This window comes from Chelmon rostratus, chromosome 23, assembly GCF_017976325.1.
Source record: "Chelmon rostratus isolate fCheRos1 chromosome 23, fCheRos1.pri, whole genome shotgun sequence".
Classification (NCBI taxonomy): domain Eukaryota; kingdom Metazoa; phylum Chordata; class Actinopteri; order Chaetodontiformes; family Chaetodontidae; genus Chelmon; species Chelmon rostratus.
In genome coordinates, this window is record NC_055680.1 from 7,681,985 (window position 1) to 7,697,203 (window position 15,219).

Consider the following 15,219-nt stretch of genomic DNA (forward strand, 5'->3'; position numbering starts at 1 on the left):
GGCGCAACAAGTTTGCAGAAGCCACAACGCGCCGTCGGACAGGTGGACTCGAGGAGGAGCGGAGCGGCACTCATCTATCTGCCGCTGTCACCACAAAGTCACTGGACGTGAACGCCGCGTAGCAGGCACACACACATACTCACTCACACACACACACGCTCACAAGCGCGCGTACACACAGGCAACAGCGTGCCATAAAATCGTGACTCCGCGCCAGATGCAGTTTGCTCCCAACGGCGCGTGTAGTTGTAGTTAAATGGAGATCGCGGAGGCAAGAGGAGCATCTAAGTGCGTGGGAAACATGGAGAGAGAAGTGGCGCCTCAGAAGCGACACTATTACCGCACAACAGTGCTGCACATAATCTCGTCTTTATGTTCGGTGGCGTCCATCGCCTTTTGCGTTCTCCTGAGCATGAACGCAGCTGATCTCAAGAGCCGGGTTGTGGATTTGGAGAGTGGGAATGGCGAGCACACCTTTGTCCGCGCCCCTGGCTACTCCATGGATGATTTTAATTCGCTGATTGATCAAAGAGTGGACGAGCTGCTCTCTCAGGTAAGACTGCACTTGCTGCCACTGTTCTTACCCGAGAAATCCCCACAAAATACTTTTTTTTAATTGAAAGCACCGCGTGCATATGAATGAAAATGCCATTCTTTTTACATTTCAGCGCTCCTATGAAAATTTTGTCAAGATTCGGACCGCCAGACAAGCATCACCTGAATGCAACTGTCCCCCAGGTAAAACTGCGTACAGCCCCAGTGCATTCTGGACCTGCTGACTGTCTGTTGGTGTGTGAGACGCTGGTGCTCGACTCAGACCAGAGCTGGTGTGAGAATGAATGAAAGCTTTCCCAGCAGGTCTTTATTTAATTTCATTGAAACCGATGACACATGACAGGTCGCCTGGACAGCGTTGATAGTTGGGAGAGGTCTGCTGTGAAGGATGCAGACAGCTGACTGGTCCATTACACTGAACAGAAAGAAAGGTATTTAACAGCGGTCTATACATAGAGGTGCTGAGAGGTTGTTTGCTGGCTGCTTACTTGTCCACTTGGAGAGGAAAAGAAAAAAAAAGGATCTTGAAATACACGTTTCTCACCAGTAGATGGAAACATTTATTCCTCCAGTGTGGGTCGGCATTCTGATCATTTTGGGATGGAGTCAAGGTTGGGTTAGTCTGTGCATCGGTGCTGGAGATGCTGCTCCAGGGTCTTGGGTGGAATGGTGCACAGTTTGAGCTGTAACGCCACTTTTTCCCTCCTGATTTTTTAAATGTCACCATGGCATTTGCAACTGCGCGTCATTTGGAGAAAGTGTCAGTGCTCCTCCTGAATGTGTGACTGACAGCTCCAGCGAGGCTGAGGTGAAAAAAGGTGAAAAGAACCCTGCAGATGCTCCCTGACGACATGGATGCGCCACATAAGCCGGCATCCAATTCTGGTGTGGTGCCAACAAATAGCATCTTGTCTCTGTTCTCCAATTTTGATCGATTTAAATTTGTCAGATAAAATGAGGGAGTAAGTGTTAAACGTACCCTCCATCTTAAGATGAATAAGCAGCATTAAAAGCCCAGTTGGATTGTCTGAAAAATGCACAGGAGAACAGGTTTTTCTTCACTCATCAAAAGCTTGCATTTTGGAGATACATGGTTTTCATAGAACAGCAAGGATATATGGATATCTTTAGGAATCCACCAGACTCACATTTGAAGCTTTTTCTTGTAGCGTTTTGTGCTTTTTTGTGCCTGTGAAACATTCTTATGAAGCCCTCAAAAATGTCTACAAGGTCACTGACGATCACCACTTTTCACAATAATCGGAGAAGGTTTGAAAAACAGGATCCTCAGGCCGTCTCAGTGTGGATAAAAGGAGTCCTTGAAATCAGAATGTGAGGAATGAAAGCACATCTAGCCTTTTGTAAATAACTTGTCACCGTACAAGTTGGTAACATTTCCGTGCCCTCTCAGCGAGGCACATGTGTTTCTGGCTGCATGTGTAGTGGCCGAGCCACCAGCGTAGGTGGACGACACGCTGCGGGAAGCTGACATGTTTTCACAACTTTTCCGAAGTTTGACGAAGTGGGATCCGTCTGCGTCGCGGCCTGAGCCTGATCCAGCTGGGAATGTGATACAGCCAGTGCGAACATACTGCAAGTGACCTCGCTGGAGAAGTCATAGTCGTGACATGGTGCAGAGCAGCCTTGTTGGATCTCTGGATGGACTATCCAGGTGTCTGAAAGCGTCTGTGCTGCAGGCTGGAAGTGTCTTTGGGCAAGATGCTGAATCCTCCCTGACCTCTCTGTCAAACAAACAGATGCCCCCCCACCGGATGCATGCAGCAACACAATGAAGGGATGATAACATCTGTCATAATCAGACATAGGTGAAGGGAGAAGCTGCTGAAAGTGGTTTATCAGTGGTGAATGACTCATCAGCTGAGTGGGCCTGCCTGAATTACTGAGCCAGAAGAACTGGAAGTATTAACCATAATGAGACGTTCACAATCATGCTGCTCTCTGTTCTCAATCCCTATCATATGTCTGCTATTTATTTTCTCCCACCACATTTTCTGTAAAGGGCAGAAATAAAACAATGAAAACATCTCACATCAAATGAAGCGCAATGACGCTAAACCCGAGGCGGCACCGAGCTTGATCTCGGAAACTGGCACTCCCAAATTTGATTCCATTTTTTATCACGATCACAAACAAAACACATATATCATCAGTATACTTTGAAGAATCTGTAGTGTTTTTAATATTGGGACGTTCATGCAGCGTAAGTGTATTACACATGCAGCTGTGTTAATGCTTTGGAGCGGGCTTTTTCAGGCCAAGTATCTTTGTACAGTATGAATGCTGAATGGGTTCACTCAATATTTATCCTCTCCTCTGTCTAGAAGACAGCCCCTGGCTCAGATGTGGCTTTTTTTTTCTTTGAGGAGAGGACCATAATGTGCTTTTCACAGTCTTCACTTTATTGCTGTCAAAGAAGATGGAGTGGTTGCAAAGACAGAGCAATGGTCCGTAGCTTCAGGATGTTTTATAGGTTGCTTCTGAATCACAGGAAGTTTGTACCGTCTTCATCAAAGAAAGTCGGCCGTGAACTTAAAGAACATTTTATTCATGCTGATGTAATTCTTGCTTAATGAAGGTGAAGTTTTTTTTATGGTGCCATTTGTCATTCAGTGTCTGGTTTCGCAGTCATTTTGCACTCAGTCATTAGCGCCTGAGTGACTAAAAGCATTTTCACACTTTGGCTGAGATAGGGTCTGAACCTGAGGTTGTGCTCAGCCACTCGAGGGATGGCAGCGTTGGTCAGGGGGTCAACCACTTTGATCCAGACTGAAACCAACAACTATTACGTGGATGTGCATGAGATTTTGTGCATACATTTGCGATCTTCAAAGAATGAATGCAGCAGACTGTGGTGATCTCTTCTCCATCTCTTCTTGCACCACAGTCTCAACGACTCACACGTATTCGTGGTGCCCAGAGAAGGAATCCTACTGATTTAAGTGATAGTCTGACTTTTTCCTCCAGCTCCACCATGAGTTTGACATTTTGTTTTTTAGTGACATAGCTCCACGTCTCGTGGATGGATTGGCACAAAACCTTGTACAGACATTCATGGTCCTCAGAGGATGAATGCAGCTGACTTTGGTAATCCCCTGACTTCTCCTCTGGAGCCACTTGAGGTTGAAAATTATGGTTTCTCGTGAAATATCTTGACAACCGTTGGATGGATTTTCATTAAAATTTGGTTTGGATGTTCATGTTTCCCTCGGGATAAATGGGGGCAACTTTGCAGATGCGTTAGCTTCTCATCTTGCACCACCTTGTGGTCAAAATTCAAATCAATCCTGCGCTTAGATTTATGACCAATTACCAGTAAAACCTGCAAATGTTAGCATGCTAACATGCTGCACTATGATGGTGAGCAAAGCGAACATTATACCTGCTGAGCATTAGGATGTGATTATTTTTATTAGCATTTAGCTCTCAGTACTACTATCATTGAGTACAATACAGGGTCACAGAGCTGCTAGCATAACAGTACACTAAATCTTTATGTGTTTGTCTGAATCAAAGGGGAATGAAACAAATCTGAGGCTGTGAAGAGAAAAAGAAGTGCTTATCAGTCCTCTGTAGCCCACTCCTCAGCTCTGCTTGAGGCTAGTAGCTCGAGGCTACGTTAGCTGCTCCTAGCATTACACACGCAAATCGATTTTGATGCTTTTCCCCCCCGCTGTTGCCCTCCACGTCATCTTGAGTCCAACAACAGAAGTGCAATACTAAATTGGTGGAGTGCTCTTTTAAGTGGGGACCGGGAGACACATTTTCATGTTGAAGCCTAGGTTTGAAAAACTGTTTTAACACCATACATTTGGTGTAAATAGTCTTGGGTGTAGGGGGGGGGGCAAACCAAAGCGAGGTGGTTTGAAGTCTCGGAAGTCACACCCACTCAGTGTGCCGCACTGTGAAGCAAGTCTCCTAATAATTGTTTCAGCATTGGCGGGCAGTTTTCATTTTCATTTTTTTGTGTACCTTCTCCTCTCCCGGGATCTGCATTCCGAGCAGGGCCTGTTGTTTAATGGGACTATAATAAAATGTGCAGTCAGCAAGCACCGGTGCTTCGCCCGTTCCCTGTTTACTCACCCATACGCCTCGAACCCCCTCTCGCCTCCATCCACTTTCCTCCGTTCTACAGCATTTCTTGAAGTTAACGCTTCAAAAAGCCTGGCTGCTAAACACCGGCCAAAGTACTCTTGAGAAAACAGAAACAAACAACTTGTAAAGTGCAGGACTTTGTTTTTCCCCACTAAACACCCGGCGCTGGTTGTCAAGGGCAAAGGGGCAGCGGGGGGTCATATCAGCTGGCTGTTATGTCTGGAGATTGCAAAATAAAACCAGGAGCAGATGCAGCAATATCTGTTTGGCTTGCTTCGTCAAGTCCAGATTTGAATCACTTAAGCAGGATCAAAACGACACATACATACAACCCGCAACCTAATCACTCCATTTCAACTCCTTGTGGCCAAGCTGGGTTCCACTCCCCCTCTCTGCCTCACAAAGTGTGTAATCCCAGTGGCCTGATACTATTACAGTTGTGCCAATCCCCTCAGATGTCCTCAACTCAGTGGGCAACTGGTAATTAATCACTGACAGCTTTTGAATTTAGCCCTCTGTGTGGTTTGGTGCTGGGAGGTGCCCTAATGGCCATGTAATTACTGAGTGCTAGGTAAAGCTAAGCAGACTTCCAGGTAGCCACTGTGGCCAGCTGCTTTCGTTTAGGTGAGTCAGGTTAGGCTGCCTTTGTGAGCGAGCCGGAGACGAAAGATGGAGCCTGGGAAGCCTTGCCTGAAGGCAACGGTGAACGGGCAATTATGATTTTGATTGCTGCTAAATTGCATAACAGGCTATCTACATGTAAATCATGAGCATAATGTACTCTCCGCAGTGAATAACATCTTGCAGGGATCAGTTTTTTTTTTTTTACATGAAAAGCTTGACTCATTCAACTCAGATTTTACATCAATCCCAATAAAGTGTGACATGATGTGATTTATCATGATGAATCATCAGAAGTGGTGCATTTGCCCTAATTTTCAATTTTCATACAAGGTTTATTATAAAGGGCAGGATGCTGGAAATAGCACAGATGGTCTCTTTATACCTTTGACACAGCAGTTTTTATGGGAGACGACGAGGCTTGCCAGCTGAAAGCACTACTAATGACTGTGGGGTTTGAAAGGCTGGCACACTTTTTCTCCTTTTACCATACATTAACCTTAGGGGAGACTCTGAATGGAGAGGAGATGACATGATTTTCATGTGAGCGATGTCACAACAACACTCCGCTGGAGATTGAAGCACCTCAGGCTGGGACAAAGAAGACAAGGCCAAAAGAATGGAGTGGAGTCGAAATGCTTGTGTACTAATGGCTAGCCTCACGTGTCCTTGAACGTTTCCTGGCGGGGATCCTTAATTGTTATTTTGTGTGGAACAAAGTAGGAAGCTTGGAGATCCTGCCTTGGCTGCTGCTATGGTTACAACTTGGAGTTAAATGGAGGGATTTCCATCACCACAACATAACGGCACACCCCGCAATTGAATAAAACAATTGTCTCCCTTTCTTATTTGACGTGCATTCGCTCCAGAAATAGGCTGCGCTTGTAATAAAAATTAATGTTTTCCCCTCAGGAGTCCGTGCACTTTCTGCGTAATCAAAGCATAAAGTTGGACAATGAAATTCAAACTGTTAAAGGTGGAGAAAAATTATTCCTGTGTGGTTTTATGGCCTCAGTTACTTTGTTGGCTTTCGGCTCCTTGTTGATGGATGTCACCCAAGTTGTTTGATTACAGTTGATTGGTTTTCCTATTGGACGTGCTGGATTCAAACTTTCCTTGGTCCTCAAAGTATCTGCTCATGCATGATGTTTGAGGGAAGGCCTGAGCCACTGTTCTTTGCAGTGTGTCCATTTCGTTGTTTGCTCTTGTAGATGCTTTCTGTTTGTCCTGAGGGAAGGCAAATTTGTTGTTTAAATATTGAGGGAAAGAGTTATGAAAGCATCACAATAGCAGGCCTGGCGAGCGTCTGAGTGTCCTCACCTTCAACGGGCCCTTTGGAGGTGGTGGTGATACAACATTACCCCTCCCTCCGTTGCCCTGTAACCTCGAGTGCAGGAGGAGGAATCGCTGCTGTTGGTTCCCTTTGATGCTCCTTCTCCCAGGATCCAGCGCTCCTCTGTCAGTGCTGGGTGGCAAATCCTCCACAAAAGACTGCTCACAAACTCAGTGCCTCATCCGCTGGGTGAACTCTGACACGGGATTCAAAGTTCCAGTCATCCTCCGACTGAAGTCTTCTTTTGTGATGGCTTATGTTCAGCCGTCCCTTCACGAGCCCACACACTCATCCCTGACCCACTAACATTCAAAGAGACTTTAATAGACAAGGGGGGCCTTTTCTAATGTGACACCCGTGTGGAACAGCTGGTCTACTGTTCAATATGGTGATTTTTCTGTGACTGCCGTGGCGACTGCAATGTTTGAGGATTTTTTTTGTGTACTTTGACTTCTAGTAGTGCTATGGAGCAGTTTTTCTTTCATTTTTTTTAACCTTGTGCATGCGTACGAGGATGCACATGCGTGAAAGCGAGTGATGACACATTTTTGCGTATGGTTTCACAATATTCCACTGACCTACAGGTGGCGGTAACATGTCAAGATATACTGAGATGTACCAACAAAGTCAGTGAGTAAGAAACTGCCAGTTGGTACACATGGATGTAAATGTACAGGATTTAAGTTTTACTCTAAAACGATTGGTGCAAATGTTTTATTCAACACGTTTGTTAGACTTAAAGGACGCACACAATGAGTGTTGGTGAGTAACACTGAATGTAAACATGTCTGTTTGCAAGAAAACGCCAAAGGTCACCTTTAATATGTAATGCATTTCTTCTACCAGCCTGTCTTATCCAAGGTCTCTACATGAGACTTTTGATTCACAGTCAGTATTTTCTGTTTGGGAATCATTATTGGCACGATGCTAGCAAAATGTCAAATGCAAACTACATTGTGCATGCTCTCTGATTTAGAATGCAATTTGGCCCTCAGTGTCTGTCACCGTGAAACAATTCTTATTTCATTTGTTTTGAGTGTACGAATGATTTTCCAGTGTCTGTCATCAATTTCAAATCACTAGTAAGGCATGATGATGCCAGCGTTCGCCCGTTTCATGGAAATTCTGGGCTCTAGACGAGCAAAGAGAACTAGGAACCCCCGAGGCGCTCCCCACATGCACTCCTACCCCTCCCCACCGCCTGTGGCTTTGTGCCCCAGGCCTCTCAGCCCGAGCAGGCATGGAGGATGGGGGGGGGGGCACAGATGCAGTTGCTCTGTACTCCATCAGCTTAACAAGAACAGGCACTACAAATAAAACAGGCTGGTGTACAAAAAAAAAAGGAAAAAAAGAAAAAAGAATTGGGATGTGCCAAGCCAGGAAGCTATAATTTTGCCAGTGTGTGCCTGACATGCAAACTATGGTTCATACGGTGTTGCCACCATTCACCATTCGCCATTCATCCCTGAAACGACGTCTTCAATTTTGAAAACAATGCATGGATGTAGTTTGCTGAGACAGTTTATTTTATTTGTGTGTATGCATCATTTACTGTAAGTCCACAGACTTGAGGGCAGCATGAGCTCAGAGATGTTCCTTGTTATGTTCTGTTCTTAAGTCCAAAAAATAGCATATCTTGACACCAAGTAATTTGTCATTTTGTCCTAAACCTGCAAGGGACTGTATGAAAATGATTGGCGTGCTGTTTTAAAAATTCATGACCCTGCCAAGTGTGTGTCAGTATTTTTATTTGACCCTCCCCTTAAAGAAAATGCAACACCCTTCCCCAGTCTCTCAATGTGACACTGCAGTATGAAATTTGTGCAATTTAATGAGTAATAACTACAAGGCAAAGCAAATTTAGATCCCAATTTAAACAGCAAGATAACCAAGAGCGTACCAACATAAGGGGTGACAATTTGGAATTGGCCTCTGCAAATGTCAAAATGAACCGTTGTGATCCATGGCAAACATGCAAGTCATTTTTCTGATATGACCACTTTAACATTTTTATATCAGGAACATCACAAAGTTGAAATAAAATATAAACATTGACCAAAAAACACAACACCAAAAAATTATAATATCTGTCTCCCTCTGTCACCCCAAATAATTTTAGTACAGTCCCTAACTACTAGTGCATCTTCCAGATGAATTCTCTGAACTGACATTTCTGAATTTGAATTGTTCTGATATTGTATTGTCCTTTGTTTAATTTCTGGGTTTTAAAGCAAGATTTATCAATCTACACCGAACGCAACATTGGCAGCAAACCTTGCAGAACATTTGTTTACGGTCGTTGCAAAGCATTTGTTAGAGCTAACATTTTCGAGTGCCCTCTTTTCAATTTTCAAGCCCTTTAGTTTCAGCAAAAACAAGCAGTCCCTCAAGCTATCCAAAGACAGCAGGGATTCGGGCGATTTCTCCAAGTGGAAAAAGTGATGGAGGCAAGCAGGGCTTGCCCAGCGGCTGGCCAGATGTTGTGTGCTCCCAGATTTCCCCGGGCCGCCACCAAGAGGTTGGACTCAGAGAAAGCGGTCCAGTTGGATCAGACTGCTGGTGTTTCTAGTCCACTGGGCCAAACACCATTAGACGACAGTGTGCTTGTCAGCTAAGGGGACCCTCTTGTTTTTTAACCCTTTCCCTGCCCTGTTCCATGCTGGAAGATACAAGAATGTCGTGCTTGAGATCGCGTCAGCTTGTTCGATGCCCCCCTCCTCACCAACACTCACCAGGGTTCTTGCACTCTGCCAGCCGACCCTTCCTTCTCGAATCTGTGCTACATGTGACATGAAATGTGAGTCGTGCCGCAGATCTGAGAGGGTAATAAAGACACCGAGCAAACACTTGAGCCCATGTGCACTCACAAACACGCTGTTGCACACCCGTGGACACAGCTGTGTCACAAAATATGTGCTCTCACAGATGATCCCGCTCGCACGTATGTAGAACCGCCAGTATCACAGAGACATGGAGCCATGTGTGACACCCTGCAGAACCTCGCTGTAGATTTTGTAACTTGATCTATTACCAGTGGCAAAGGCTTTTGATGATATTTAATTTTCTAAATTGAGAGTGGGGGAAAGCATGAAATAAATGGTTTCAAGCCATTCAGAATTTTCTCAACAAGCTGTGATGTTAAAAATGGGCTAGAATGCGGTTTTCTAATTAAGGCTTATGTAACGATATTTTTCCTCAATATTTATAAATACTTTTTTCCCTTTTCCCGTTAGCGTGCAATTAATCTAGAACATGCAATTAAATATACGGCTCACATAAATTAATACATTGCCTGGGGATGTGGCAATTTGCCAGTTGAACATACCTGGGAACGTACATGCCCTGTACATGCATCAACTGCGACTGGGTCAGTAAAGATGGATTGATATGCAGAGAGTTGCCTCATGGTCTGGCCGTAGCACAGACAGTCTTGCTTTCAGGGGCCCCTCCCCTTGTATCTGATGAAGAAGAGGGTAGAAACAGCTGTGTAAGCCACAGCTAAGGCCTGGAAAACCCAGCGGTGAGACAGACAACCCTATGCACTTTAATTTAATTGAGCGGTCATTTGATATGGTCCAAGCAGGCTAGACGGCTGGTTAAATTGTAATTTCTGACAGCTTGATAAACGGCGCTGATGCTCCGTGTGGCCGCCTGAAAATAGGTTTGTCTAATTTCAAGTCTTAGATGGAGGTACTATTTGGGACACTGTGGCATAACGATGTGAGCTGCGCCTGTCTGCAGGCTTTTTTGCTGCTTCGTTTGTGACCACTTTTAAATTCTGAGCAATTGTTTATAATTGAAGGTATTTTTGTCTGTTCTTACGATGAGTGGCAATTAGATTGTGGTTTTTAAGATTAGGCATGCAGTAATATGGTAAAAGTGAAAGAAGGGGATATGAATTCATGAAATAAGTACTAATAATAAGAACTAACTGTTAGCACAACCCTCTCCCTGAAAAGTGTACAATCATAGCTTCGTAACCATAACAGGCACAGCAGGCCGGACAAGCTGCGTGATATTCAGTACCTGTGCTTTAGAGGGTCATGTCTTCTTTTTAACCTTTCAAAAACAAAACAAAACAGAACAAAATGTTTGTGGAATAGATTAAACAGTGTGTTTTTCAGCTATAACTTCAACTTCAAGCATTAGCAAGTCCACTTTGCTAGCTTACTACCTCAAGGAGGCTACAGTAGCAACTTAGCTTTACAAATCCAAATCCAAGTAGCACAGCAGCTAGCATCATGCTGTTGGTTGCATTAGCAGAAACCATGTTAAGCTACTGTAAAAGCGAAATGCAGCCTTGTGTTGTGAAAATACTAACAGTGAAGTATAAATCTCTGCCATTCACTTTGTGTGTCCTGTTGTGTGAAGTAGTTGTGTGTATTTAAGACACTTAGGTCAGCTGGAAACAATTAAAAAGTCAGCTGTGGATGGAGTTTTCAAGCTAGCTAGCTAGCTCATACATCTGATAAAATCTGCTAGCGACAATGCCATAATTGGCTGTCACCTGCTAGAGGAATCAAAGAACGTAGTCGCAAAAATTAATTTGCAGTGGGAGCCAAATCTGCCACAATTATCGTTGTTATGTATATACAGTGCTAAAACATAAAGCTTAGGCGTAGCAACAGCAACTAAGAGGGTTAGCGACCAGTCATTTGAACAGCTGAAAGGTCATTATCCTGAATTCAAATATATATTTGAATTCAACATAATGGCCAGTGACAATGGAAAGAGCTGTGACAACTGATTTAAAGGCAAGGGTGCTTCCTCTCCCTCTTCCAGTGCACACTGTTGGAGAAGAAAGATTATCTCAGTTGATAATGCCATTCATCTGGATTCATGCTGTTCACTCTGAGGCCGATGAGTGGAATGTGTGCATTCATGCACTGGTGTCTGTTAGGTTTTAATGAATCGGGCATACTGAGCGGGAATGTTTTGAGATTGTAAATCAGAATACCTCATGCATATTTCATGCATTTGTCTTGCATAAAAGTATAATGATCATTAATGCTGAACGGAACATCCAAACGTTGCTCAGGCACAAATGTTGCCTTTAAAGCGTTCTACTTTCTCGTACTTAGATAAATGCATTAATTTATATTAATGTATTTTTCGTAAATGACCCAAATTCCCCGTTGTGGTGATGTACAGATTAGTTGTTTTTCTATGGGTTTACTCTTAACTATGAGCTTTTAATGTGATAATACATTTGCCCCAGTGTCCTCACACACACTTTGGAAAAGTTTAGAGCACTATTTGAGAAGTTTGAGAGTTTGTATTTCATGTCTCTTTGCAAGATTTGCAGAGGCAGTGATATACTTTCAACCTTATATTTACCTTATAGCTCATAGTAGCTGACAGTGATGGTGATGATGCTATTCATATGGCTGTGGAGGCAGCTGTACTTCAGGTGGTAGAGCGGGTCATCCATTTTTCATAGGGATGGTAATTCCTACTGCCCACATGTCGAAGTGTCCTTGAGCAAGACACTGAACCCCAATTCCCCTCCAATGTCTGTCTGTGGAGTAAAAAATGGAAGCATCATGTCAAACTAATGTCATCTAACGGTTATAATGCTCTGAAACAGACGTTGCTATCGTTCGTCCTACATCTAATAACCTTTTTGACTCTACCGCCAATCATCAAGGCTTCGTCTGGATCCAGGTTAATGAGCCACCTCCCATGAGCCACACTGCTATCTCAAGCAGTTTCACATCTCATGAGATTCTCATGCTGCACCTTGTTACTGCAATACAAAGTTCTCAACAAGACTGACGGTGTCGGGATGTTGGCTTGAGCTGGAAGTCCCATTCATTTTAGACAGAACATTGCACTTACCGCCTGCTGTGTCGGCTGCAGGGCACTTCAGGTAGAGCATGCACCAGAAAAATTCAACACAGGCTGTAAAATTCCATGCGTATACCTGGCTGGAAGTGTTGGAATATATCATCGTGTCCGAGTATGTTTGTTGCTCTATTGTAGGTGGTATGTTATCCTATCTGGCTTTCTGTAATGCACTTAATAAACTGGTTTGGTGGCTGTTCAGATTGTGATCCAGAAGGACGATGTTGCCCTCTGTGGCACCTGTTGATGGACAAAGGTAAAATGTGCCAAGTCTAAGGAAACCATTTGTCTAATTGGAGCCATCCCTGCTCCTTAAATCTTTAGCGCACTGTAAATGCTTATTGTCTCATAAGTACACCCGTAAGTGTTTTCGCTGGTTCCCCAGGGTCTGTATAGTGCAAGTGAATGGCAGTATTTATATTCCCAGTTTGAAGCTGCAGCAGATTAAGATGGTCAAACCCGCTGAAAGTAGTGGGAAAATTGACTGACGGCCTTTTTCGCAAAGACACTGCGCCGCTGGGTGATGACTAGTCAAGGTTATCGCCATTGTCAGTCTCTGAACAAAAAAAATGGGAGTGGGTGATCTTTCCTTCTTAGCAGATATACTGGGTGTCAGCATGACTGATTTGAGGTGCTTCAGGTAGGGATTATCTCTTTCTCAGTTCTAAACAGCAGAAGATGAGTAGGGATCCATCACCGTGTCCTTGACCTTCAAAACAAATTACCTTCCCGGCATTCTCCCTGCCTCGGCTGCCACAGTTGAACATTAGAGGCTTTTTTTAATAGCCATAGGAAAAAAATTATGGAGAAGAGACATGACTGCACATGTCAGCTGATTAAATATGACATGACATGCCACTAGTTTGCACTTGCCACAGTAATTCTGGTGCCCAGGGTAAGTAAGATGGTGACCAGATTAGTTTATCTTTCCGATTGTGCCAAATGCATGTGTAATATCAATTAAAGGAATACAGAACATGCCGTGAAAACACTGACAACTAAATTGCCTGTTGGATTTCAGCTTGAGCATCTGCTGTCGGCCTCGACAAGCTTTTTCCTTTCATTTAACATAATAAATGAGAGGGAAACTCTTGCACACGCGCGGGTCTGCAGTCAAATTTGAAGTGTAATATCGACTTGAACGTGTAGTTGTTTTTCTTAAAGCAGTTATTCATTATTGGCTATCCCACCTATGAACTTGGAGTCCCTTTTTGAGGTGGAGGTCAGCTGGCAGGAGCTGGCAAAGCATCTGCGTTACTGCAAATGTCAGGTCCCAATAATACGAGGGTGTCGGTTTCATGTGTGCGAGAACAGGGAATAACACAACATAACTCAGTGTTGCTTTGGTTTAAATCAGTTGCGCTGAGTCCCATAGGAGGTAAGGCACTCTTGCTTGTGAATGTCATACCCATAAATCTGCATCTTGCTACCCCTAGATCCAGTTGCAGTTTAGGAAAATGCTGCTGAGTTGAATGAAATGAATGAAATTTCAATTGATATGGAGTGGAAATAAGGGAGAATATTACAAAATGCCATGTTTTTTTTTAAATCATAGAGTGAATAGATTGGGATGGCTGAAACTCATCACTTTAAAATGTCTGATACCATGAAGTGTTGGGTTCACTGTAGGTGATTGTGGCTTCTTGGTTGGGTTTGCTCTGGTGGTGGCAAGGCAAGACAAAAATCAGTGGGCCGGATATGAAGCCACCTATGAGTGCCGCCTGAGGCAGGGTGCAGTGCTGACAGAGGTCAGAGCTGCACAGTTTTAGGTTGCACAACTGCCCTGTTGCATCGGGCATAATGTTTATACAAGCAGGCTTTACCGAATACAGTAGTTTTGAAGAAGCCTGCATAGCATTCGGTCTTTACATACAGTGAGGTGGGTGGAGATTAGTGATTCGATATTTTACAGTTTTTGGGATGGGTTTTTATTTGTGGTTACACGCTGGCTTGTAAGAATAGTACACTGAGAGGAGCGCACAGGGTCAGAGGCACTGCAAATGCAAAGGGATGATGTTTGAGGGATCATAAGAGGAGAAAAATTGATTTGCACTAGATTTCTCTCTTTATACTTTGCTGAAACTCTGCTCCAGGTAGACTGCTCCCCTCCGGTCTGTTCTCAGATTAGCATGTGCTCGCCAAAGTCAACAGGAGAGGAAGCGCAGAAATGACTTCCCTCGTTCGCACTGAGACTGCTAATGCCTCAGCAGATCTGGTGTCAGACCAGTCAAATTGAGATGTGTAATTTGTGTTCAACCTACAACAAATTTCATTCAGACAAACCTGAGGAAAAAATGTATGTATCCTTTTATTTTATATTTGTCTGGGTGTTGTTCTTCCCAAGTTTGCATTGATACAAAGGGGCTTTTTGGGACAAAACTAATGCTGGAGACAGCGTGGTAGAAATTGGCTGATCACTTGAATATTTTTTTGGTTTGTCCTTTCATCTTAGTATATTGGCAAGAGATTGCTGAAGAGATAATGAAAACACAGTATTTGGAATAGACCTTGATTGCACATTACGCAATGGGCAAAATCCAAGACACATTTATGGCACAGGACGAACATCTCCTTAAAATACTCCGGGCAGCCAGTAAGAAAGCCATCACACGGAAAGGGCTGCAAGCAAACCATCCAGCCAAGGACTACTGGACTGCAGATGTCAATGAAATAAACTACATATATCTGACCTTTATCTTAAAGGAAAAGTTTAATATTTTTGGGAAGCATGCTTAATCGAGTGAGAAATAGTC

At 43.8% G+C, this 15,219-nt stretch overlaps 1 protein-coding gene across 1 annotated transcript in view; it reads left to right on the top strand.

Moving 5' to 3' along the window:
- Window positions 1-301: 301 nt before the first annotated feature.
- Window positions 302-15,219, top strand: part of LOC121626946 (collagen alpha-1(XXV) chain) — a 143,690-nt gene continuing 128,772 nt past the window's right edge. Inside the window, exons 1-2 of the mRNA XM_041965702.1 lie at window positions 302-553; window positions 669-738. Of these exons, the coding sequence (XP_041821636.1) occupies window positions 302-553; window positions 669-738 (322 nt within the window). The remainder of the gene's footprint in view (window positions 554-668; window positions 739-15,219) is intronic.